Source organism: Rhea americana, unplaced genomic scaffold (genome assembly GCF_003343005.1).
Source record: "Rhea americana isolate MKP2758 unplaced genomic scaffold, rheAme1 scaffold_143, whole genome shotgun sequence".
Classification (NCBI taxonomy): domain Eukaryota; kingdom Metazoa; phylum Chordata; class Aves; order Rheiformes; family Rheidae; genus Rhea; species Rhea americana.
Genome location: NW_028185517.1, coordinates 150,502 through 174,867, shown reverse-complemented (window position 1 = coordinate 174,867; position 24,366 = coordinate 150,502). Strand labels below are relative to the sequence as shown.

The window sequence follows — 24,366 nt, the reverse complement described above, 5'->3', positions numbered from 1 at the left end:
AGACTGTTCAGCCAGTTCCTGCTGGGTCAGCTGGAGTCCATCAAGCCCTGGGATACAATGCTAAGCATAGGCTGCAAGGGTATGCCCAAAAATCAGATCTCTATCATAGCCACCTAACTGGGAAAAGGCTAGCTATACCATTTTCCTCCCTGTAAGGCACCCTGTAGGCAAACATGGTTTTAAAGGGAGAATATAGGAAACTCTTCAAGACTTTGTCTCACAGTCTTTTATATACAATGCTGCAGAACTGTACTACTTATAACGTGTGCCTCCATAATGATTACTACTTTTTCTCTTCCCTTCTGCTTGACCTCTACCAGCTAAAGAGAGGGAAATCTGCCCCACTAGGCTGTGGATGTTATCAATACATGAACCACTGGTATCCTACAAGAAGGCTGGCTGCCCTTATACCCTTATCTTGCACAGTAAATTCACTGTGGTTTAAAACTTACCAGTTAGCCTGGCATCCTAATAATCCTAGTTTGTCTCTGCTGGAGTTTTTGCACAGAGTCCAGAATAAAATTCACATGAACTAGTTGAATATATTGATGGGTTCTACCAGCAGATTCATTTCCTGGGTCTGCAGGCATGAAAACTTGCTCCAGCTGATATCTTTGTAATAGGATGAGACTTCCAGCTGTCTTTTATTTCCACAAAATTTCTTCAGCCTTCCCTGTGTACATACTCCTGCGAAACATGGTGTCTGTGAGAGGGAGAAGCCTGGTAATTAAGAGGTGGGGAAAATTCAAGGAGAAAGCACAATTTCTACACCAATATGTTAGTCGTTAGATCAAAACTACAGCACTTCTCATAAATGGCAGGGTCTTGTGCTTCCAGTCAGATGTTATTAAGTTGCATGGGAGAATGAGGTCACTGCATTTCTTTCATCCATGATACAGTTTAGTTGCGAACATTTACAGGGCTCCTGTCACACTTTCATCTGCCAGCACTTCTGAAGAACCATTAAAACACAGAACTCCCACTTTCCTAGCCCTAGTTCCTGAATAATTTTCTCCTGCAAAGAAGACATAACTTCGCTGTACTCTTCAAAAATGAGCATAAGATTTAAGCAATACTTCATAGTTTCTGAAAAAAAGATAATGCAGTAGTGCAAAGAACTGAAGACACACATTGCAGTTATCACATAAAATTAAAAGCTTTTTAGTGTTTAAAATAGCATTTACACATAAGCAGCTATATATTAACTATATAGACACTTGGGTTTTAATACAATATCTACAAAAAAGAATTTAATTATGCAATAGACATTTAACAGGAACAGTGCAGTCCATGCAAGTAAGAGGTCACTCTTGGAGTAGAACCAGTTCTAGAATAGGTGATAGTCTGGGTTTTCATTATTTAAAATCATGTAACTTTCCTCTACTGTACATAAAATTCTTTACAGGTATTTCTAATCACTGATTAGAATTAATAACTTTAAGTCAATCTCATTACAATCCAGTTAAATGCAAAACAAAAACAATTACATCAACTCACGAGCTGTCAGTTTCAAGATGGAACTGCCCATTCAAATAGAACAAAAATAATATCAAAAGTCAATGTCTGTGCATCATTGCTTGCCATTCAGTATACCTTTGGATAAAGTGTCTATGGGACTGTAACCTTTGACAAGTTATTTACTTTGTAAAGTAAATTTATTAATGGGAGGTCAAAGACTACAGCAGTGCTTTTAAGATTATTTGCCGAAAAACTTGCACCTCAAAGTTAAAACATCAGCTGAGTGCCTTACCCCCACATTCGGATAGGAGGTGTCATCCCAAACCATTTATTTTGTACAAGCATTTTCTACCATCTTCCAAACATACCTGTTTGTCCTTGTTAAAAGCTGTGGGCAGGTATGCACGAATACTGAGCCCAGCTGTAGAGCACAGGCAGAAGCTGAAGGTCTCACTTGCAAAATCATAAAAATGTCCACTATTTAGGACTCCTGTTGTGAATTTGTTTGAATGCCTTGTATAACAAACCTATTACTTCCCACTGTAATTGTAGGGATAGATCTTACATTCTAGAGCCCAGCCAGTGCCAATTATTCAACATGAAAAGTGAGAGATATATTTCAGGCCCTGATATAAGAAACAGGCAGTTTTGAGGACTTCAGCCTTCATATTTTTGTAATGTGCCTTTTCTGCCTGGCACATTACTTCCTATTGTAAGTAACTTCATTGACTTCAGTAGCACTTCTCTCTGCAGGGAATACTTCACCCAACATAGGAATTTCAACATGTAAGCCCCAAGGCCCCCATATTACAAAGAGAAATGCATATATACTGAAAGGCAAGGATGGGATTTGGGAAATCTCCTGTGTTTGTTCACTTCTGAAAATGAAGAGATAGTAATGTTTCAGACTTAGTTTTCCTTCCACTCAAACCAGCCCCTCCACTGGAGCTCATCTGTGCACTACAAGAGGGGAGGAAAAATAAGCCTTTTGGTTTACACATAATGGCCATTATGTATTGCACTGTTCACAGAATGGGCATTTACATTCTATTGCTCTTTGTAAATAGCAGGCACTACATGCTGTACAGTAGTAGCCAAGCATTAGCACATCTGTCAGTACATTCAGAGCACTTATTTTGCCTGAAATAGATGCCTGATCCTGGATGGAGCTAGTTTAGGTTGGACATGGATTTCTAACCCACAGACAGAGGTGGATTTGGCAGCCTGATTTCCTCTGCAAACACTTTTCCATACCTATGTTATGGACTGTCAGTCCCATTTCAGTTACTCACATACAAGGAAGTATAAAATACAATCATTTCAACATAGCAGCAAACAAGACACAAAACAGTTTCTGCCAACAGCACCACACAGGCATACACACGCACACACACAAAAGCGAGTATGTATACTGCAACTCTTCAAAAGATGCGAGACAATTAAACACATTGGTTTCCATGGGTGCTCAGCCCCCAGCCTTTATCCTTTTGGAAATACCTTATTAAAATGATAGTCTTTTCCTGCTGTCCTGTAAGTTCTGCCTTAAAAAAAAGTAGGACAGAAAGATCATAATAAGGAAGAGATCAGAAAAGTTAAAACTGATTTAAAAGCAGAATCCGTTGTGATTGTCAGTAAAGTCACAGACTCCATAACAATGTCTTTGGAGACATAGGAGACAAAGGACTTCATTGTGATTTATTTCATTACTTTAAACTTTGATCTTTCCACTAGTTTATTGAATTTGGTTAGTGTCTTTGCTGTGTTTCTAGGTGAAGAAGAAAAGGAAAAGAAAGAATACTGTTGCACAGTCAAGCTTTAGATAGTGTCAGTCTTTTGAACAAATCATCACCAAGTTTGCAATCTATGCTAGCCTAGAAGATTATAAGAAAAGCACCATGTCTGAAATGTGATAAAGCCTTTAGGGGAATTCTTGGTGAGCAAGTAATCCAAAAAACACTCAGCTGGTTTAGAAGCTCAATAATTTGGGTACCTCATCTGAGTGGCACAATTTCCTAAATGGTTAGATTCCTTCTGAAAATGAGACTTAGGCCTCCCAAGTAACACATACATTTGAAAACGTTAGCCTGAGTTTTGTAAAAGGGATATCTGCTTATATGCACACAAATCTGTAAAAAGAACAGAAACAGTAGCAAACATATCAGAATGAATAACATATGAAATGGACAGTTTGAAAAGTATTTTTCCAGGATGACAAAGGAACGTGAGACTACACATATACAGTGAGAAAGATGTACTTTTCTGACATTCATATTGGATATTCAAACTATCCATAAAGAACAGAACACAACAGAAAGAAACTTCTTATCAGGAAAAGAAATGCTTATATACAGTAAAGACTGATTTTAAAACACCTGTCCTAAAACATGTCAGAATTAGGTATCTCAAAAGGGAGGATTTAACTGAGGCATGGCCCCATTGTCAAACAGCACTAAATGACTGCAGAGTATTATTTCCTATTAGACGAGCCTTCTTAACTGGGTGTGGGTATGCTCCTAACACACCCTCATTCAGGTACTTTTGAAAAAACTTCTTAAGCTTCAGTAAAGGTTCCTGAACACATTTTATTAAGTGCCCATAGCCTCAGAGCCAAAAATAAGCAGCAATGAAATCTTGGGGATATGCAACACAGCAGTTTCTTAAGCCAAAGTTCCCCAGCAGGAACACGATYTTTAGCACAGGTCTCGCTCTGTCAGGCATAAAGATTTAATCATTACACCATTTATGGACTGTTCTCAAAACACCCTCTTGCCTCTCTGCTAACAGCTAGCCCCTATCTATGTTCAATGCATGTACACTTGGGTAACACGGCAATCGGGATTAGCCACCTCCAGGTTTCCATTTCAGCGCAGAGATAAAGATGGGAAAAAGAGAAAGATACTATTCAGAAATGAAGAACGGAAAGAGGTGATCAAAACTAATACTCATGTCCCTATGAGAGGAAGGTTTCACCTACCTCTCTGCCAGAATGGGATACATACTCCCTTTAAAAAGGAAGAGCTGCAGCTACACTAACGGAATGAGGTAGCAGCAATTATCCTATTTCTGTGGAAACAACTTTTAAAACTAGTATGCAAGTGTGTGCTATAATCAGAAAAAAACGGACACATCTGTCAGCAGGGATATGACTGAAATGCCCAGTAACAGCCCAGGAAATGCAGCGACAAAGTCATCATTACACTACTAAATGAAATAACATTGTAAGTTCTGTACAATGAACATATACAGTAGCAACACTCCACCACTCCCGTGATAGGATAACATAGAATCATAGAACTGGTAAGGTTGGAAGAGACCTCTGGAGATCATTTAGTCCAACTCTTGACATCCTTGATAGGATAACAAATAAAATAAAATAAAATAGATTTATACTCCCTAGTCATCAGAGGAGGGTCGTCAGAGCTTTGTCTTCTGCTGGGAACTGGTTTGAGCCTGTTACTTTCCAATCACATGTTGCCCATACGTTTTCAGGTGCTGTATCTACTCAGAGCACTGACTGACAAGAAACATCATTGCAGGGAAGTATCAAAGATACTAGCCAACAGTCATTTTTTTCTTGTAAGAGAAAAAGGGTGGGGGGTGAATAAAGGTGTTACTATTCATTATGGGAAATTTGGAAGTTACATAAAATATTAGTCCTTGCATCAGCCAAAAAGACACACTAATTGCACTGAAAGTAGGTGCCACAATTACCAAAGACCATTAAGTTGTGAATATACACCAGCCAATCACAATTAGAAACAAGAAGGGAAGAAAGAAAAACAAAAGGGTAAGAAAAAGATGCTGATATATCAATTTGCTGATATTTAACAATCCCAAGAGATTTTCTTGCTTGTCTCTTTTTGTGTGTGTCTTTTTTTGTTTTGTTGTTTTTTCTGCAATACACAATTGCAAACCAGGAAGGTGTGACATGCAAGACAGTCAAGTTTCTTCTATTACATGTTCAACAACACTCAAATTCCACCCTCACAAAAAAACAACCCACCCCAGCCCTCCCCCCAAGCAGAGTCTGAAGGCACTTCCTCTCACATGATGTCAACAAAGAATTCACAAGGGTTGCCCATRGCCTTCTGGAAGGACTGCCGGCTCCCCGTCAGCTCTGGAGGAACAGAGCTCAGTTCCCTCACAGGCGGCCCTCCAGGGGGTCCGCTTGTCCCGTAGACTTTGGAAGCCAGTTTGGGGAGACTGTAGAGGGGTGGGACTCCTGGAGGCCCGTACGAGTGATGGCTGTGGTGGCTCCTCTCACTCTGGGCAGCAGAGACATGACTCCGGTGGCTGAGCTGGCTGACAGGCCTTTCCCGACGCACTACGCTGGCGCCACCCCCACTGCGGGTAGTGTGGTCAGACTCGCTGCCACTGCCAGCTGATTTGCGGTCCTTCTCTCTGCCAAGAGCTCTCCTGCTGTTCTCACTGTTGCTTCGGTTCGAGCCGCTGCTTTTGCTTCCTACAGCCCATAAGTGAAAGGGAATACACAGAAAAGTAGAATTATCTCAATTCCATTGCTGCCTCCTTTCTACCAAAACTCATAGATCCAGATATCACCACAGTGATGGTAAAAATCAGGCCTCAACGTGCTATTGATGGTGTATGGGGTTTAGCAGTGACAATTAGTAGAATAAAGCTGAAAAATCTGTGCCATGCACGGGTACACATACACACCTCTAGAGCTTGCACAATGAAAGCAAGAGCTAGTTTAGAACCACTGGCTAAAAACCATCTATTCACATGCCTCCTCAATGACTGGATAGAGGGAAAGAACAAAAATCCAACGTAGCACCAGATACTTGTTTTCTGACTCACAAGCAAACAAGGTTTAACCTAATTTTAACTGGATCTGTCTTGCTATCTTCTGTTGGCATATGCTTTTCAAAAGCAAACACATTTGACTTCTCCTGTGTCATTCTTCATCATACTGGGCAGACTTATTCAGGGTCAAATTACATTGAGGTTAAAAGATGTCCTTTTCCTGGCCTCAGAAGGGTCGAGGCAGATTCTTTGAAAAAAATCCCACCTCATCATTACACTGCTTGTTGGGGATTTTTTCAAAACAGTCATTTGCTGAATTGCTCTGCAATGAATCAGTAAATACAATTATCTAAAAGATTTTAAAACATGCAGGATGTTCTGAACAGAGGTAATTGTATTTAAATCAATTTGGAAGTATAAATGACTGGTATGTAAGCTAAGCTGTTGCTACATACAAGCTTCACTAAACTTTGGAACTGTTTTTTAAATGAAAGTTGGAGGTCATGCTGTGTTACCATGAAACGTAAGATAGGATAGAGATAAGATAAGGGACACTTCCAAGAGTTTTTTCTTTTTTTTTTCCTTTTAAGATCAGAATATCCAAAGTATTTGGGAATAAATAATAGAACTTAAGCCAAAACCCTTAGTGCAAGACTATCTTTCCAAAAAGGATCCCCAGTCACCAGAATAGTGACACAGCTTTTCAGACAGAACGAGCCAGTCACTGGAGTTATTGAAACAGGAAACAAGAAAGATTCTGAGTTGCTCCTTTCTTGAACTACAAATGATCACTTCCCTCCACCTGCAAGGGCCTATGTTTACAGCAGGCAAGAAGAAGAGATAGGAGAACTAGACAGACCTGGTGTATATGCTGGGAAGCTCAGATTCTCCTGCAGAGTGCAGGAGATAAATGAATACATGGAGAGGATATAGGGAGAACAGAATTCAGAATCACTGGGCTTGAAGTTAGTAAATTGAGATTGGGACTCTGAAGTACTACTTGCTGACTGCACCCCCTATCAGCTCTTCTGCACTCTGAGAAAAATATTGTCCTGTTTTGTGCCTCAGTTTTTTTCCATCTGTAAATGGAGATATTAATATGCATTCTTCCACCTCCACCAAAAGCTATGAGGATTCATTTACATGAGCCTTTTGAAGAGGTACAGTACTCTGAGCTATTGTTTCAAATGTCTTATAACAATCTAGTATAGACAAATAAGAAAGGATGAACTACTTGTTAGCAAGTTGATTGTTACAGCCTTTGCTGTAGGGACAGTAGATATGGAACAACACAGACAGTATCTATGACAAGGTATTAACTATTACTGACCTCTCCCCATCATGCACAAACTCTAACAAGAGTGACTAATCTTGCTGTAGGGTTCTGCTACCAAGAGGCATTTCTAAGCTCTCCAGTGCAGCACATTGGTTACAACATAAGAAATTTTCTGTATTATTTTCACCCTTCCTCAGCTAATACACCTCAGCCTTTATCGCATGAGGCACTGCTGCCTCCCATTCCAATGGTGCAAATCATCCTCAAAGTCATCACTCTCTGATGTAAGCTCTCCATATACAAGAATTCCTCACCAGTTCCCTACCCTGTAGCTGAACAAAGGTCAGGCGGGGTGAGATAAAACTGCACTGAAAACTTGTATTACGGATCTTGAGAGGTTTTCCACACAACCTCTGTAGGACTGAGACTGCTTTGTGGCAATCCATCATATTGCTATCCCAAATTGTAGTTTGTCTGCAATAGCATCTCTAGCTGATCTGACAAGATTCCAAGAGGTCAAGTGCTTAATACAGACTTCTTATCTTAGAAGAACCTCATTTTCTTTAGCTGCACTCCAAACTCATTGAATGGCAAAAAAAGAAAAAAAAAATCCACTAGTCTCTCTAAAAATAATCAGCAGCATAGTCCTAGTCATACGGTCATGCTGAGGTTCACTGTCCATGACGTGCTTTTAAGTCCTATCACAAAACAAACAACCACAAAGCCCTTCTGATCCTTGAGTTTAAAGGCAATTTAAAAACAGTGTCACCTCCTTGGTGTCACTCTCCTTGTCTTGGAGACAGGCATCCCACCCTAAAGCTGAAGTCTGAATTACTATTAACTTGATACAAACATGGCAGTGCTTTTTGCTTCAAAGGACAACTTTAAATCCAAGTAAAATGGATTTAAAGGATTTGCATTATAAATGCCTAGAAAAGCCACACTCTGCATTGCCACAATGTATTATCAGCCTTCACTCTGTTACCACTAGACGTACATACCATCCGTTGTTCCACCCCCTAAAGCCATAGAGACTCTAGCTGCCTCAAAATCTCATTTCATGGCAACAGAAGTTTCTATGTGAACCCTCCTGAACAGGGGCAGGAAAGCCTCCAGAGATTAATGATCTAGTGGATAAAGGCTCTGAAGACCCTTCTGGCATTCCCATCTTGGCAACTGTCATCCTGTGACCTTGAACAAATCCTTCTTCTGGACATCTATTTCGCATCCTACTTCTTTCATCACCTTAGACTGTACCTTGATGATCTCTAACAGATATCTAATAGATCATCTATATAGTATGTGTCCAGCACAGCAGGGATGTGAATTTGATCTAAATACTATTGTAATCGAGATATTTTGCAGATGATCTGGTCCCCACACCTGTATCTTTCCCTCCAGCAAGCCTACACAAGCCTTTTAAAACAACATAAACCCTAGGTACCACAAACAGGGACAAATGGTATGTCTCAGATGAAATACGCAGCAACCTACACTGGAAAAGAACATTTAATAGAACCAAAACATCACATGTCTACACAATCTGCCCCTTGACCCATATCTTGGGCTTTCATCTGCAGTCATCAGGAAATAAGTTGCATTAACCTCTAAAACATATGACTGATTTACTTGGCTCTACAGTAGTGCCTTCATCCACCCAGTGAATTCAGCTATGAACTAACACTGCACATAAATGGCAGACCATGAGAAACCCAGTCCAAATTCTCCACATCCAGATTTACTAATACATCCTTGTGGACCAGGACTCTTAACTACCTGCCTGAGACCTATGGAGAACACTGAAGTGTTTTTCACTAAACCTGAAGTTGAAGGGCATTGGTAGACATATCAAATCCAGGCATATACCATCAGACTATTAAATTAGGAGCTGAAGAGACCAATGATAAGATTTTCCCATCTGAGCTGACAACGAGGTAGTTGATGTCAGTCCCCCGGTGGCTACTGCAGCACAGTCACATAGAAGTCCAACAGCTCACTCTGCTAATGCCACAATATTTGACTACTGTGCACTGAGACAGGCTGAGCACCCAGGACAATTAAAAAGAAAAGAAAAAATACAGCTAAACATTTGGGTCACAAGAGTCTAAATGATCATGCTGTGAATTTATTATTATTATGGAAGCATTTGAAGCTTACCAATCCCCTAGAGTCAGCCATTCCTTTATGAATCCTTCAGTCTAATGCTTGCTCAGAACAAAACAAGGGAATAACAGTTACAAAAGAAGAAACAACACAGCAGTGTAGTTTCCAAAAAATGAACATGGAAAGAGTTGAAATTCTTCAAAACTACACACTCCTGATGCCTTTCACAAGGCTTTCTTAGCTGGTAATACAGGTTGCATGGATAAAATTCCATACCTTTTCTATTCCAGCAGCAATGGTATACAACCCATAGAACTGGCTGCCAAAGAAGCCAAATCCTTCCCAGCACAATCAGCCTGTAGTTCTAAAACTTCTGGACATCACTTCGAGCTCCCCTATGGAGGACTCGTATTTTGAGATAAGGTGAGAAGTAGTAGCGCTAAAATCTTATGAAAAAGTTCCTGTTATGAAATTCTTTTGTCCAAATTTGCAAAAAACCTAACTGGGTGCAGTAATTTTGAAGAAGCTACAACCAAGTTACTGGATGTTTACCATAAATGCACAGAGAATCCTCACCTTTTCTTTACTGGCAGCATTTTCAAAAGCAAAATTCCACTTAGAAATGATTAAAAAAATCATTACAGCTGAGCATTGTATGGACAGCTATAAAATAGACCATTTTTATTTACTAAATTTTAACCATGAATCATAAAATGATCCTACAGCAGAAAAGGAGGAGGTCAGGTTTTTAATCCATGCAGTATTACCTTTTTTTCCCCTAACATATATTACAAAAAAAGACTCTCCTCCCTGTGAGCAGTATTTCAGCCCTGTAAACCATCAGCCTCGTTGCTTCACACTTTTCTCACACAAGTGAAGAGGTGATTTTACATTTTTGTGCATTTAAGTGAAAGCCAAGAACACCTTGGTTCTAATCCCTGTTACATCAGCAACCAATGGCCTGATTTCTAGTGATAACAAACGTAGCCTCCACTGATGGCAATGGCTTTGACCTCTGAAAAAGAGGCAATACTAATATTTAAACATCTGCTTAACAGGGCTAATAATCGAGTTATTAATGTTGGCCTGATTAGCATTATTTAAGCACTAGTTTTCTATATGGTGCTGTTGAACAGGAAAGGTACAGGTGCCAGAGCTACTCTGGATACAACAAACAGCATGGCTCTAGTTCCCCACTGGCATTCTTCATGGGATACAAAATACCAGTATAACTAAAACCAGTACGTAGCACTGACTTAGTTAAAATGCCACTGGCAACTTCAATACAGAGCTGAAAGGCTAACTCCATCACATACACAAACAGGTTTCATTAAGTGCAGTCACACTAAATCCATGCAGATGGCATACAAAACTACAACAGGAGCACAGACAATACTAGGGAGCTCAAGCAAATGGCCAGCGATAATGGTAATTGTAGAAATATATGCCAGATTAACTACTTTACCTTCACTTTGCTGGCTCCCTGCACTGCCACTACCATAGCCAAAGCCTGGGTCTTGGTATGCTGGTGGAAAACACGGAGGGGGTAGAGGATACTGATATGGGTATCCTTGGCCTAATGGCCAGGGAGCAGCAGGATGTGGAAGTGGGGCAAGCGTATCCTGATCCGAGGCTCCGCTAGAACCGTTGTTAAGGTTCAGTGCAGCCAAATCTGGAAAAGAAAGAAAAGGTGAAGATTGTGTTCCTCCTTAGCAGCTGACTCCTGAATATTAGTAATATGTATGACACAGCACTTGATACGCCTATGAGGACTCAATCTCCAGAGTTCACTCAAAATATCACACGTGGTAGGGCAGATATGAAAACTTAATATTGAGAGCCAAAGTACCTTTGCAATATTTCTGTAAGTCAGGGAGGTATCATCCTCATTTTATAGGTTGGGAACTGAGTGTGACTGGTAAGTACAAAGTCTGTGCCATGACCAAGAAATAAACCCTGCTTTCTTGAGCCCCAGTGCAATGTCCTATTTGATGAGTCCTACTTCTTATCCAGGTGGCCCAATTGCTAGTCAAACAGGAAATGTTAATGACTTGTCAAAGAACTTCAGAATGGGGGCCTACTCCAAATGGCTCGCTTGTGAAATCCTACAGGACACTTCTGTGCCTCCTGCCAGCACAGAATGGACAAAACATACGCAGCTTTGCCCTTCACAGATGGGGAAACTTACTGCCACAGAGGTCTCCAAAGACATAATAGCACTGCTCTGAGAAGGTGATTTTGTTCACAGTGTGCCTGAGGTAGCCATGTTTTAACATGCTGCTGGCATATTTTCTAGCCTCTCGTCGGTCTTTGAAGCCTTCCACATGTGTGTAAAGCCAGTCAACCACATCTGCTCCTAAAATGAGAATAGGAAGAGAAGACATGGAAGGATCCAAGTGAATTTTTTTTTTAATCTTCATGTTATCAAGTAGGCCAGCAGTACGACAGTGCTAGGCACTGAACACAAATACAAATATGTAAATATCCTGCTGCAAAGAGCTTAAAATATGTCATTTTCACAATTCAGTTGATTGGTAGGTCATTCAGTCCACTGCTAAACTGCAATAATTTTGCAGCAAAATAAAGGCTGTTTAACAATTCACATTACCACCAAACATTAACAAAGAAAACACTGAATTATCTTGCACCCAGTTTAATACCACATTTAACAGTGACACCAAATACGCAAACATAAAATTTTACTGTTAAGGCTGTTCAATCCCTTCTGAGTTTCACTCATGAAAATGACTTGAGATTTACTGAACAAAAGTGGTGGGGAAAGTCACTTTCCTCAGAATGCAGATATTAGATTGTCAAGAAACCTGTGTTCTCTCTATGTCCTCTCCTATGCAAAAACTGACTACAGCCTAGATTGTTAGATGTTAGCACAGTTTGGGTCACAGGATAGTCTTGGATCAAAGGCAGACTATCTGCGGTAATTTGAAATATAATTAAAATGTTGTATTAAGGTTACATGGCTGTCTGGGACTGGAATTACAAGGACTGCTGCTCTTCTGAACTTAGGCAGATAGCCAGAGCTACATGTAAGGTTAAGGAGCAGCTGTGTACAGGTATGAGAAATTTACACTATGTTTGCTTGTCCAGGCTCAAATGAGCTATTGGTTCTTTCCTGTCACAATTAGATTTGTTCACAAATACTCAGTAACAGGAACATAAGAGGTGATAGGAAAAACAAAATGATATATATAGTTTCTACAGCCTACTTCTAAAAAACCACTGAATTTTCCCCCAGCATTCTTTTGATCTGCTTACCTATCACTGCATTGGAGATGGTAATTTTTAACCACATCCTGTCCCGGATTTCAAGGCCTGAATCTGGCAGCTGCATAACCTTGACAATAGTAGCCATGTCACTCTTCACAGTTAAAGGAGATTCTTCTAATTCTAAAAGGCAAAATGTTACATGCTGCTCTGAAATCAACTGACTCTGAAAGAACTTCTCAGCTTATTTGGGTGAAGCTTTTCAAGACACAGCTTTTCCAACAGATGCAAGACACAGACACAAAGGTTCCCAAGTGCACCCTCATCAATGGTTTAAATTACAGCATTCACACCAATTCTTCAGAAATTGTGCTCAGTGCAACCAGTTTAGTCACTGAGATGCTTTCACTCATGAAAATGACTTGAGATTTACTGAACATAAGTGGTAGGGACATCTTGAGTCCACCAACCAGCTACAGATCAGTCCTGCACAGCTTCAATCCACACTGCATTAAGATTTGCAAAAAGAAAACCCCAGGAGGTTTTCATTTCAAATTGACATTAATAGCCCTTTCTCACCCAAAGTCTCAATGTGCTATATGGAAAACTCTTTAAAGGCAAGGTCTTTTGGCTTGTGCTTTAACTTTTAACTTCTGGGTTAACTGTCAGGAAAGATACCCATCTGTAGAAAGATAATATCCATGTCTATTTTACCTTCAGCATGGATATCAATCCCCATTAAGACCTGCACAGGACCATAATTGGGGAGTACTGAAATTAGAAAAAAAAGCTTCCATCATATCAAATTGAAGGCTAGTATATTCCTCAAAAAAAAAAAAAAAAAAAAAAAAAAAAAAAAAAACTCCAAAACCTTACCAGGCTCTCAATGTTACAAGTCTTATACAAGCCACCAAGTCATTTAACCCAGTAGAAACATTCCTTCCCCTGCATCTTTCTTGAAGAAGACTTAGAAAAGCTATACCAGCTTTCTGAAGCTTAGAAAAGCCTCAGCAGCCACCACTGCTCCATTCATACTTCACTCTGCCTTTTGGACAGAGCTGACTCACCAGAGCCTTCAGACTTTCCTGATTAGTTTTTATACTAAAACCACAAAATCATGACCCAGTTTCACCCTGTTGAACTGAAGTGCCTACCTTTGGATTCTAATTCCTTTAAAAAATCCTCTTCTACCATAGACAGAGGCAAACTGGCAGTTCAGGTGGTGAATCTGGGCCCAAGAGTCTACTAGCCTTCTTGAGTTGACTGTAAGACTCAGTTTAACCAATTTGTCTGTCCATAAGGACTATGTTCTTCAGATATACCACCCAGTACTCCTTCCTGTTCTTATCTTTTCACCCCTAGAAAATTCATATCCAGCATGCATGTCCTCTGTTTACAGTTCAGGCCCACCTCCTGCAGGAATTCAAAACCCTCTTCCACTCCCTTCTCCCAGCTCCCCGTATCACCAATTCCCCAAGGGAACCCATATTGCTCTGTTTCAGCAACTCAAGTTTTTGAAAAAAGGTACAAATATGAAACAATGAAAATTGAAAATGCTTCTTTCAGAACATGCACTGCTAATGCACATTAAAATATCACATGCCATGTATACATGAGGTTTCAATACCTTAAAGTCTGAACAGACAATAAAATTTTGCTTTTGCTTTTTTAAGTTAGTTTGGTTAGTGGCAAAAAGCAGTATGTTTGGAAAAAAAAAATCAGAAATTGACTTAAATATGTGGGGAGCAATAAATCTCATTTTCTTGGAGACCACTGGTCTGCATATAAAAAACAACAGTGGCCAAATGATCAATAGGCTCCAGTTTGCTAGTTGCTATTCAAATGTGATTCTCATATGCATCTGAAATACATCCACTTCAACCTAAACCATGTCAGTCACAGTGATCCTGACAACTTGACCATCTGTACAGATACGTGAATACCTGAAGAACAGCACAGACAGCAACTCCTTTCTGAGGAACCAGATCTGCTGCAAAGCTCCTTCTCAGTGCTATACTAATTTGTTTTGAGTGGCATCTTTTCCCATTAGCAGATCCTAGTAAGAAGAGAGGTGTGTGCAGTAGGAAAAGGAAGTCCTACTACATGCAATACCACTTCTGGTTCGTATCCTCATTTGAGTGAGGAAGCACATATTTGCCTAGACCCAACAAATTATGCAGTACCTCTTGGCTGAATTTTATCACGCAGAAATAGTTGAAATTGAAATCCAAACTCCTCTGAAGTCGATGCAAGAGCAAAAGAGAACTTTCCAACAATGCCAGCAGACTTTAACTTCCAAACAGCAGGGCTTTCAAGAAACACTACAATACTTGAGGTTAATCTCCTGCAACGGGACAGTGCTACTGTGCAGACGGAGCTCCCACAGTAGCCAAATAGGGCCTGGAAAGATCTACTTTAGCATATTAAACCAGCAAAAGGGTTTGTATTGACTGAGACAGCAGCTCCAACACAGACACGGTACTGTGACAGAACAGTCTCCCGTGTAAGCCAGAACACTATTGGGGAACAAGATACTTTTTTTTCAGCAATAACTACTACAAAAAAAACTCAAGTCTGCCTTATCTTGGGTAGTCCTGTGCTTGAAGGAAAACACTTGGAAAAATAAAGAACTAATACAGAATAATCTCTACTGTGTGATGGTGATTTGTACGGCCCCAAAAATCTCAGCCACTTTAACCACTAATGTGGATGCAACAGTGACTGTACAAATGCTTCAGATGTCAGCTCCAGTTTTCATCCAGAGGGCAGGGAGCAAAAGGAAGCTATTCAAATGGAAAGGTATTCAATCCATTTATATTATTCTGGCCTTGCTATATAAACAGAGTAAAGCATAAGACGTTCACAATACTTAAAACAGGAAACCCTGAAACAGACTTGCCCTTGTCTAACAGGATTCCATTAATTCACTGCCTCCATTTTTATAGCCAGATCTCATAGAACAGATATTATATCTGCTCCAAATGCCAATGACTGTAGCCTCAAAGGAAGTGAAACGGTGAAACTTGCACCAGAATATGAAAAATTCAGAAAGCCCCATTCTGTATGCAGCTCTTTGTTCTTTGGGATGTAAATGCACGTTCTCTTCTTCTCCCTCTCTCTCGCCTCCCCCATCCCTCCTCCTCCTTCCATCAACTTTGCCTTTCCTGGCAGAAAAGTTCACATGACAGGTGCTCCTTGTCCCCAAGGCCCTGAGGTGCTGCCTCCAATGTTCAGTAGGGTTTACAGCATTGACTCAAGGAAAGAAGGATTAAACAAATGACAGTAGAGGTGCCAATAAAGGTCAGAGATACTCCCCAAGTTCCTGCATTCAGAAAAGGAAACATCATATGTCACTGGCATAGAAATGAAAAGCTATCTCCAGAAACATGGTTCTGCTCCCCCAAAAAACTTTATTTTAAAAACTATGATTGAGAAGGTGTGTGCATTTCACATTTCTCAATCATTTTACTATATTTCCAGGCACTCAATACATGAATGTTTCAAAAGGAATGTAAACAGAGCAAAACTCTTACTGTTTGACAGTGATCAGCAGATACATTCAACTCGAACAATCTTTAGCAYCAATAAGCCTGAAAACATATCTCAAGATAAGACAGTCATGGCATAAGTGGTTCACTTGCTTTTTACCGCTAATATATTTCCCGTTCAGTGGTGCCATCTGCTATCTAAAGAGGAGCTGGGCTACTAAAACCTACAAAAAAGATAAACCTCCTTTCAATTCAAGGTGAGGTGATAATTCCAGGAATTATCTACTTATGAAATATAGAGAGGGTGAAAGAAAAAAAGGCAGACACTCACATAGTCCCCTCAAATGCAAAGACATCACCAAGTAAGAGCCAAAATTAAAATCTTCACAGTTCAGCCACACATTCGTCTGAGGAAGATTCTGTCACTAATCATCAACATATCGGTCTTAAAAAGATCTTTTTTGTTGTTTTTTTTATTCTTTCTGGAAAATCTTACAAAATGAAAAAGAAACTTACTAACAGTCTTTCTAATTTAGAATCTGAGTCTGGCAGATATTTCAGCATACCTTTACTTGTTAAGCACGTAACTATTTATCTGATTTTCAGTGTATGCATATTGAACTAGCATCTTTTCACAAATGAAATATTTTCCTCAGAACTTTAAAGCCACCTCATAATTTGTATGCAGGTATGAATGTATACATCTTCTTGTTATAGATGAACAAATTTGATAGAGAGGTTGCTTCTCTAAGGAAATTCTTCCATATTAGTGTTACAGGAAACAAACACATACTAATGAGGTGTAAAGTACTTCAAAACTTTTGTGTCGAGATCGTAGTATTAAGTACTGTTTTAAATATGGATACTTTCCTGAACCAAGACTTCACTGAACAGTGATCCAAGGAATACGTGCTCCTTGTTTATTTGCTTTGCCTTATGGCCATATATTTCAAACTAAATGTTAACTTCTATCCTATACTCATATCAGAAAGCAAAGGAGGAGTCAAAGAGAGGAAAAAATTACATTCTTTAAACAAAAATTTATGAGATGAAGAATAATGAAAATTCGTTGGTTATATGGCTATAACTATTCTGGAGACTGCCACATATGGACAAATCATGAAAGGAAGCTGAACTCTAACTTTAATTTCAGAARGGAAGTTAAATTTGTTTTTCCCTTGTTCAATAAATTCTATAAAAAGGAACTGTACCATACTACGTATGTGACCTGAAAGTATAAAGTAGGCTATGTAAATATCAGTGGGAAGCTTCTTAGCACATACCAACATACATTATTATCCACTGGTATCTACCTGGAGGGAAATGATTCCTATCTCTAAAAAGAATAAAAACAAAACAAACAAAAAACTCCACAGTAACACCTCAAATTTATCTGACGGGATAAATTAGGAGGCCTGCCTTGTAACTTTTAATAACTTTTAACCAAAAAAAGAACCAAAAGCCATCCCCACTTTCTGGATATGAAGGATGGCAAAACATCACTGCATTAACTTCTGACCTAAAAAAAAAAAAAAAAAAAAAAGTTTTATGCTCCCCACAAGATTTACAGATTTAAGAAAACATTCAAGAGTTCTGTGATGGCTGTAGTTTTCATCGTGCTTGTTGCTGGGGTCGGTTTTGCACACACCTCTGCACTGCAGGCCCCAAGCAGAAGACGCCTGCCCTGTGCTGGCCGCAGTGTGACTTACTTTCCGAATCGGGAATTGAGCTTGTTAGTGAGGAGCTGGTAGATGTGGTGATGCTCATGGAGGGGCTCATACCGTAACGGGGGTACGCTCCCGTCATGGCTGTGGTATGAGAGATCCATGCTGCAGGGTCAATTGGCCTCACTGGTTCAGCTGCAAAACAATCAGAAAAGGAGAAACAAGCAAATGGAATCAGATTTGAAGTAAACACCAGGATCTAAGTAAGAGGGAATGCTTCCTGAATACACAAGTCGTTGCCATTCTGATCGTGCAACTGCTAGCACGGGGGAACAGAAGGCACCTTGTCAGCAGCATGTGGTTTTATCTGGGAATTGCTGCATCAACCTAACAGGATACAACCATGACATGCACGTTCCTGTAACTGTTGTAGGAGTGAAACTTCATTCCCACAAGGGAAATGATTATCAGTCCAGTAATAATAATAATTCACTATTATTCTATATAGTGAGATAGAATTTCTGATTTCACTATGATGTGCGTGCTACCCAATTCTTACACAAATCAACAGGAAAATCACTGCCTACTTCTAAGGGCTTGGACCCAAAATAATCACTTAGAGGGAGAGTCTTCTAGTGAAGGTGAAATAAAACAGTAATTGTAGACTCAGTATTTGCAGACATGGAGCATCCTGGAGTTCCCCTCTCAGTCTTTTCAGTAGCCACAGTGGAACATTTTAGGATGGAAATAGTCTTGCAAAATAAACAGACAAGACACACAATGTGCATTTGAAGAGACAGGAGACAGAAAGGAGTAAAAATTATATTCAGATTTTAAGAACAGCCACACGGTCTGTCATTTATAAATCTGGGAATAAACTGAATTTGCCTGTAACCTGGATTACTACTTCTCTTCTGAATTATGGCAGCTATTGTTCCATTTCTTTGGAAGATGATTTTTAAAGCTAGAAATTATATAAAAGAGCTCTGCCTATAGTAGATATTTTTCCCAAAATAACTCACACACTGTTGCAAGAAATCTAGCCCACAGCAGGTATACTGCTGTTTGTCTCTGGTCCTTATATGAACAAAGGACACACTAATACTCAAACTCTCCCTGCTGCAAATTTGAAATATGATATATGGGATTTTTATTTTGATGATGCCAATTTTCCTAAGAACTTCATCAAGTGATCTTCTGCAGTTTATGGGAGTCTATTGCAGTTTTTGCAATGGACAATACCAAATCCTCAGCTTCATGGTAGAATTGGTAACAAAGCTGGTTCCAATAGAACAAATAGAGCACTCACCAGCAGGAGGCAACTGTCACATGCACACAGATCTTTTATAGCCATTGAAAGGTTTATTAAAACAGAACTTTTAAAACAAGAACATTTTCACCAATGTTTATGCATATTGAAGCATATTGCCTCAAATTTTAAAAATATTTAGTTTAGATTCTAACAAGTGCACATGACAAAAAGAGGCTTTTAAACATTTAAATATGTTTATCCTCCAAACTTGCCATGGATATAGCCATCAAATAGTTAAGAGCTTGATCCAAAGCTACATGAATCAAAAGAGACTCCCACAAATTCAGTGGGTGCTTAACGGTTAATCTTAAACACTTAAGATGCCCCACTCCCYGCTTTAAACTGTTGCCTCAAAAACAGAAAGCAAACAATACATCAAAATCTTGAACTAAAATATGGAACTTGCAGGGAAAGGAAATCTGTTAGATGTCAAAGTAATTGAAAATATTTTAAACCTTGAAGGCTCGACAGGAATCCAGCAAAGAGCATAGACATGCACTTACCCCTGGGGATGGTGAAATAACTCCTGGGAGTAGGGTCCCAGCATTTGGCTACTGTTAGGCTGATAGGTCTAGAAAGAAAGAAAAGAAGCAAGGATGACTCTTAACTTTCCTTGCAGACGTTGTGAGAACCACAATGAACCCTTTTGAACAAACTTATTCCTCTGCAACAGATGTCAAGTACATTTTGAAAACGCTTTTGTGATGCTGGTCAAAGTACATGCAGTATGAACCAATATCAGGCTGTTTCAGTTTTTCCATATATCACCAGCATTATTAGTGAAAATCAGAATGATCCGCTCTTGAGATTTTAAAACTCTGAACAGATAAACAAATAGTGACATCAAAACCAGGCAACTCCTAATTTGTGTTGGTTTTAGCCTATTCATTACTTACACTGTGAAGTTCAGAGTTGAGATCAGAAGCCACACTTGGTTGCTTAGTCAGACCAAAATGTTGATTTTTCTCATATTTACTCAACACTAATAACTGCATAAGAAGGATAAGTAGCAAAGGAGATTTTGTAATAGGCTTACCCTGGCTTGGAGACTATTTCCCGTAAAACTCGTACTGCATCATCATTGCTCATGTTCTCAAAATTGACATCATTCACCTGAAACGTTGCAAGAGGCAGAGGTCAGGCTTTGCAATAGGAGAAGTAAAGACATGCTAATTATTTGTTTCCAAATGTATTTGCCTGATAAGTGTTTCCACTCTTCTGAGCAGCTGCAGAAATATTTTGTTTCTCAGAGCACATAAACTATCCAGCAAAGAGTTGGCAAGGATTCATAATTTCAAGCAATAGCAGTCTATACACATTCCTGTAACTACAGGTGAACTCTATTAGCTGATTGTTATGTCCGTGGATCTGGTGGGATAATTGAGCTGAAGCCACTAATGTATGAGCCAGCAGCATGTATTTTTGGACGTGGACCAACCTGCAGAAGCATGTCTCCTGGTTCAATTCGTCCATCTGCTGCCACAGCCCCTCCTTTCATAATAGAGCCAATGTATATGCCACCATCGCCCCGGTCATTGCTCTGTCCTACAATGCTGATCCCCAGGAAGTTATACTTTTCTATACAGATAGAAAGTAGAGAGTAGGAAAAAAAAAAAAAAATAAAATAAACAAGGTGATTGGAATGATAGTGAAAAGCTATCACCAGGCTACTTCAGTCCTCAAAATCAGTACATGGCTTTCTCCCAACGCATCATCTGGGCCATGTTTGATTTAGAACTACCTCAGTTTACCATTTTGATCTGTGACTGGCCTGTCATGTTCTCTGCAGTGAGAAAAGTTGCTAAACATTGTTTTTTCATAAAAGACACTGAAAAGTTGAATTTAAAAATAAGCAAGAGAAATGATATTGAAAAGATGTGTCTACACCTAGAAATTAAGCACCTGATCAGCACTAGACAATGCTTGTTTTTCTATACCTCAGAAAGTAGAAAGAATTCAGTGCTACTGAAAAGAGCTTGACTGACAGTCCTGACCATTTCCATCTCACTAAACAAAGAAATGTATGAGCAGCAGGAATGCAAACTTTAGTGTCCTTTTACTCTTGTGCCTTACAATAAACCTGACCCTTTACTATTCCTAGGAATAAGAGCAGAACTCCATTTCCCAGGTTCAGAGTTCCAGCTCCCTTTCCTAGGCTTATCAGGAAGAACACTGATCTGCTTCTGCAACTGACTCACAACTATGCTGTATTGGACCAGGAATCTGGGCACCATCAACAGAACAACTCTCAATTGCCATATCCTTTAGTTCAAACCAGAGTCATTTCACATTAAGGGAACTTTTGATCGGCTTCATAGGCTACTGTACTATGACAAAAACACATCTGGATCACTTAACATCATCATAAAAAAAGCATTGCTCATTTCTTACCCATGTTGAGTGTGACAGTGATGATATTTAGGGACATGGTAGAATCAGTGATGCTGCTGAACGAGGATGACTGCAAAACATAACAGAGAATTCTCCAGGTTTTAAATATCACACAGACAGACAATAAAAACAAAAACTGAAGACAATTACAGAATGGTCTCAAAGAGGCAAAAAGAAATGCAGTCACTCCAAAACAAAAGGAGGAAGGGTGAGGAGAAAAAGGATCTTGAACCACCTAATGCTGCAGCATTTGAAATGTTAGATTTAGTCCAGAGAACATTAGAACCAAGGGAGTCTTTCCAATGAATTCAACAGGACGCAGAATCTGAATTTCTTCCTAACCCACATGCTACACTCAAAAGCATGGTTCAGCTCCTCAGAAAATTACAATGCTAGTCTTACCCTGTCAATCTGCCGCATCCTTTGTTTCCTTCTCCTGCGTTTATGTTTCCGTATAAGCCGGGATGAAGTACTTTGCTCAGTGGAGCTACTCAACCTGGGAGAAATTCAGAGTAAATTTCAACTCTATAAAGCTGAGCCATTTGCCATTCTCTGCACCATTCCCAAAAAGGCTGATTACCACAGATACAAAGATCATAAATCATGCAGACACCATCATCTAGCTTACAAAGCATTGCTTTGCCTGTTGCTTAATAGCTGCTTGACCCCAGCATGTCCTGTTATCCTAGCAGCTGCCTAGGAGCACAGAAAAGTTGCCAGCTAAACTGATGGATTAGAGAGTATAATTTATCAGCTGTCTTCCTTCTGGAAAGAAAATGAACTCAAACCTCATCTCAACAGATATAACCCCCCAAGATCACAGGTAGCTATTTTTCAGTACTTAAAGGTGGTCCTGACCTCATGCCAATCAAAGAAAATGTACACTGTAAGAACAGCTGTACACTAAGTAGTGATTCTAAACACTACTGTGAGAGAAGTTCCTGAACAGACAACCTGGAGGATCTCTTAATATTAATTTTTGTGAGTCTTATCATGGTGCTGTTACTTTCTTGTGCTAACTACCATATTCACAGGAACTTAATATAGGGGATTGAATTTTACGAAACAAAATAGCAGTTGATTATCGCTACTACCAAGTATTGACCCAGGAATAGTGAATATGATTTACCTCTACATTTTTTTGTTCTTTTTATTCTGGTTGTAGGGGKTTTTTTTTAAGGCTCTCTCAGAATTATACAGCCACAGTGTGTCACATTCTACATATATATTTATCCTCAAGATCCTCCCTAAGAGTTAAGAATGTTAACTATTCCCATTTTACACATGGAGGACCAAGACTCAAAGAGAAATTTCTATGCCCAAACTAACTTCAAAAGCCTGGAACAAAGCCTAGATTTCAGAGAGGCAGCATAACATTAGAAAGACACCTCTCCTCTATTTATTAAGTTAAGAATGGTAAAACAGACAAAGCAGGTAATGCTTCATCTTTAATCAGGATAAAAAAGATCCAACCCTACCATACCAGTAACTGAACTAGCAATGTCATAAAGATGACAGTGCCAGTCTTTTTCCCTAGTCCCCACGTTCCTGTCTTCAGAGCTCTAGCCACATATATAAATACCACAAGTAGAACTTGATACCAGCAACCTCAAGGAGCTTGCTGTCATAGGAGTTCAACCCACTACACTGCAAAACCCACTAGGAATAAAGTAGATGCATTTTAGTTAAGTGTGCTGAACTCAGTATTACAGACAATGGAATCACTCAGAGGGCGTAAATCTCTTGGCTTATTCTTTGCGTTCACAAAAATATTCCAGTTATTTTAACCTCACACACTCCTTTTCCCCCTCTCAGCATGCCAAATTGTTTTAAAGAGCCAACAGTTCATGTTTTCAAAAGAGATCAAAGATTTGATAATTCTTGATCTCTGGAACTCCCAGCACCTTATTTTCTGAGGCTGAGCATCTTCAGCTAGGAAAATAAGAGAGCTCCCTTAGACCCAGGGCTCCCCAAACTGGATGTGTTTAGTATCTACCACTCTTTTTGAAAGTACGGGCAAAGGTGCTTTTTGTGGAGCTAGAATTCTCCACAAAAACTGGACTGCCCACAGCAGCTCCCAAAATTCAGTAACATACACCATAAAACCAAATACTCCAGCATTTAACTTTCGTCTCTGTCCTCCCCCTTCACCACCCCACTATCAGCAAAACTCAGATGTATCACTTGAATCTTACTTAAGCCCTTCAGAAAGGAGGCAAAGAGGGATTTACCTCATGTTAGCCCCTTACATTGCCTGTCACAACCATTTTACTAACAATATTCTCCCTCTTCCTTTCTCCTCTCCAATTTAACTCTCTTTCTCTTCTCTCTCAGAAGATCTCATTAGCAGGATTCAGCTAAAACTTTTCAACACTCAATAGTCAGGAAGAATTTGAAGAAAGGCAAGGCATATTGCTCACACCACAGTGAACCTGCCTCCTCTTTGAGGAGTACAGCAAGAAGAAAATAGGTAAAAGACCCTGGGAGAACTTTTCTGCCTGAACCCAAGTCAAGCAATAAAATGCCTAGGAAGGCTATAAGACCTATGTGAGTGTCCTTCTTCCACTGATTAAATTCAGTGCTCCAAGTTGCAAACAAACCCTCTCTCTGCCTAGAGATTCCATTCCTTGCTGCAGAGACAACACAGAGATATGACAGGTCTGGTCTTCTGCATGATGATGCAAGACT

General features: G+C 39.6%; 1 protein-coding gene across 6 annotated transcripts in view; it reads right to left on the bottom strand.

Annotated features, from left to right (window-relative positions):
- Nucleotides 1-2,112: 2,112 nt before the first annotated feature.
- The window catches only part of DVL1 (dishevelled segment polarity protein 1), an 89,063-nt gene continuing 66,809 nt past the window's right edge, over nt 2,113-24,366 (bottom strand). For 4 of the 6 annotated variants that reach the window (XM_085298918.1, XM_085298922.1, XM_085298923.1 and 1 more), the window contains 10 exons: nt 22,081-22,174; nt 21,679-21,748; nt 20,726-20,865; nt 20,324-20,400; nt 19,791-19,858; nt 18,021-18,170; nt 12,875-13,006; nt 11,790-11,957; nt 11,067-11,273; nt 2,113-5,920 (listed from right to left, as the gene is read on the bottom strand). In XM_085298918.1, the coding sequence (XP_085155044.1) occupies nt 5,502-5,920; nt 11,067-11,273; nt 11,790-11,957; nt 12,875-13,006; nt 18,021-18,170; nt 19,791-19,858; nt 20,324-20,400; nt 20,726-20,865; nt 21,679-21,748; nt 22,081-22,174 (1,525 nt within the window). In that variant the 3' untranslated portion in view covers nt 2,113-5,501. The remainder of the gene's footprint in view (nt 5,921-11,066; nt 11,274-11,789; nt 11,958-12,874; nt 13,007-18,020; nt 18,171-19,790; nt 19,859-20,323; nt 20,401-20,725; nt 20,866-21,678; nt 21,749-22,080; nt 22,175-24,366) is intronic. The other 2 variants (XM_085298919.1, XM_085298920.1) reach the window with 2 other exon arrangements.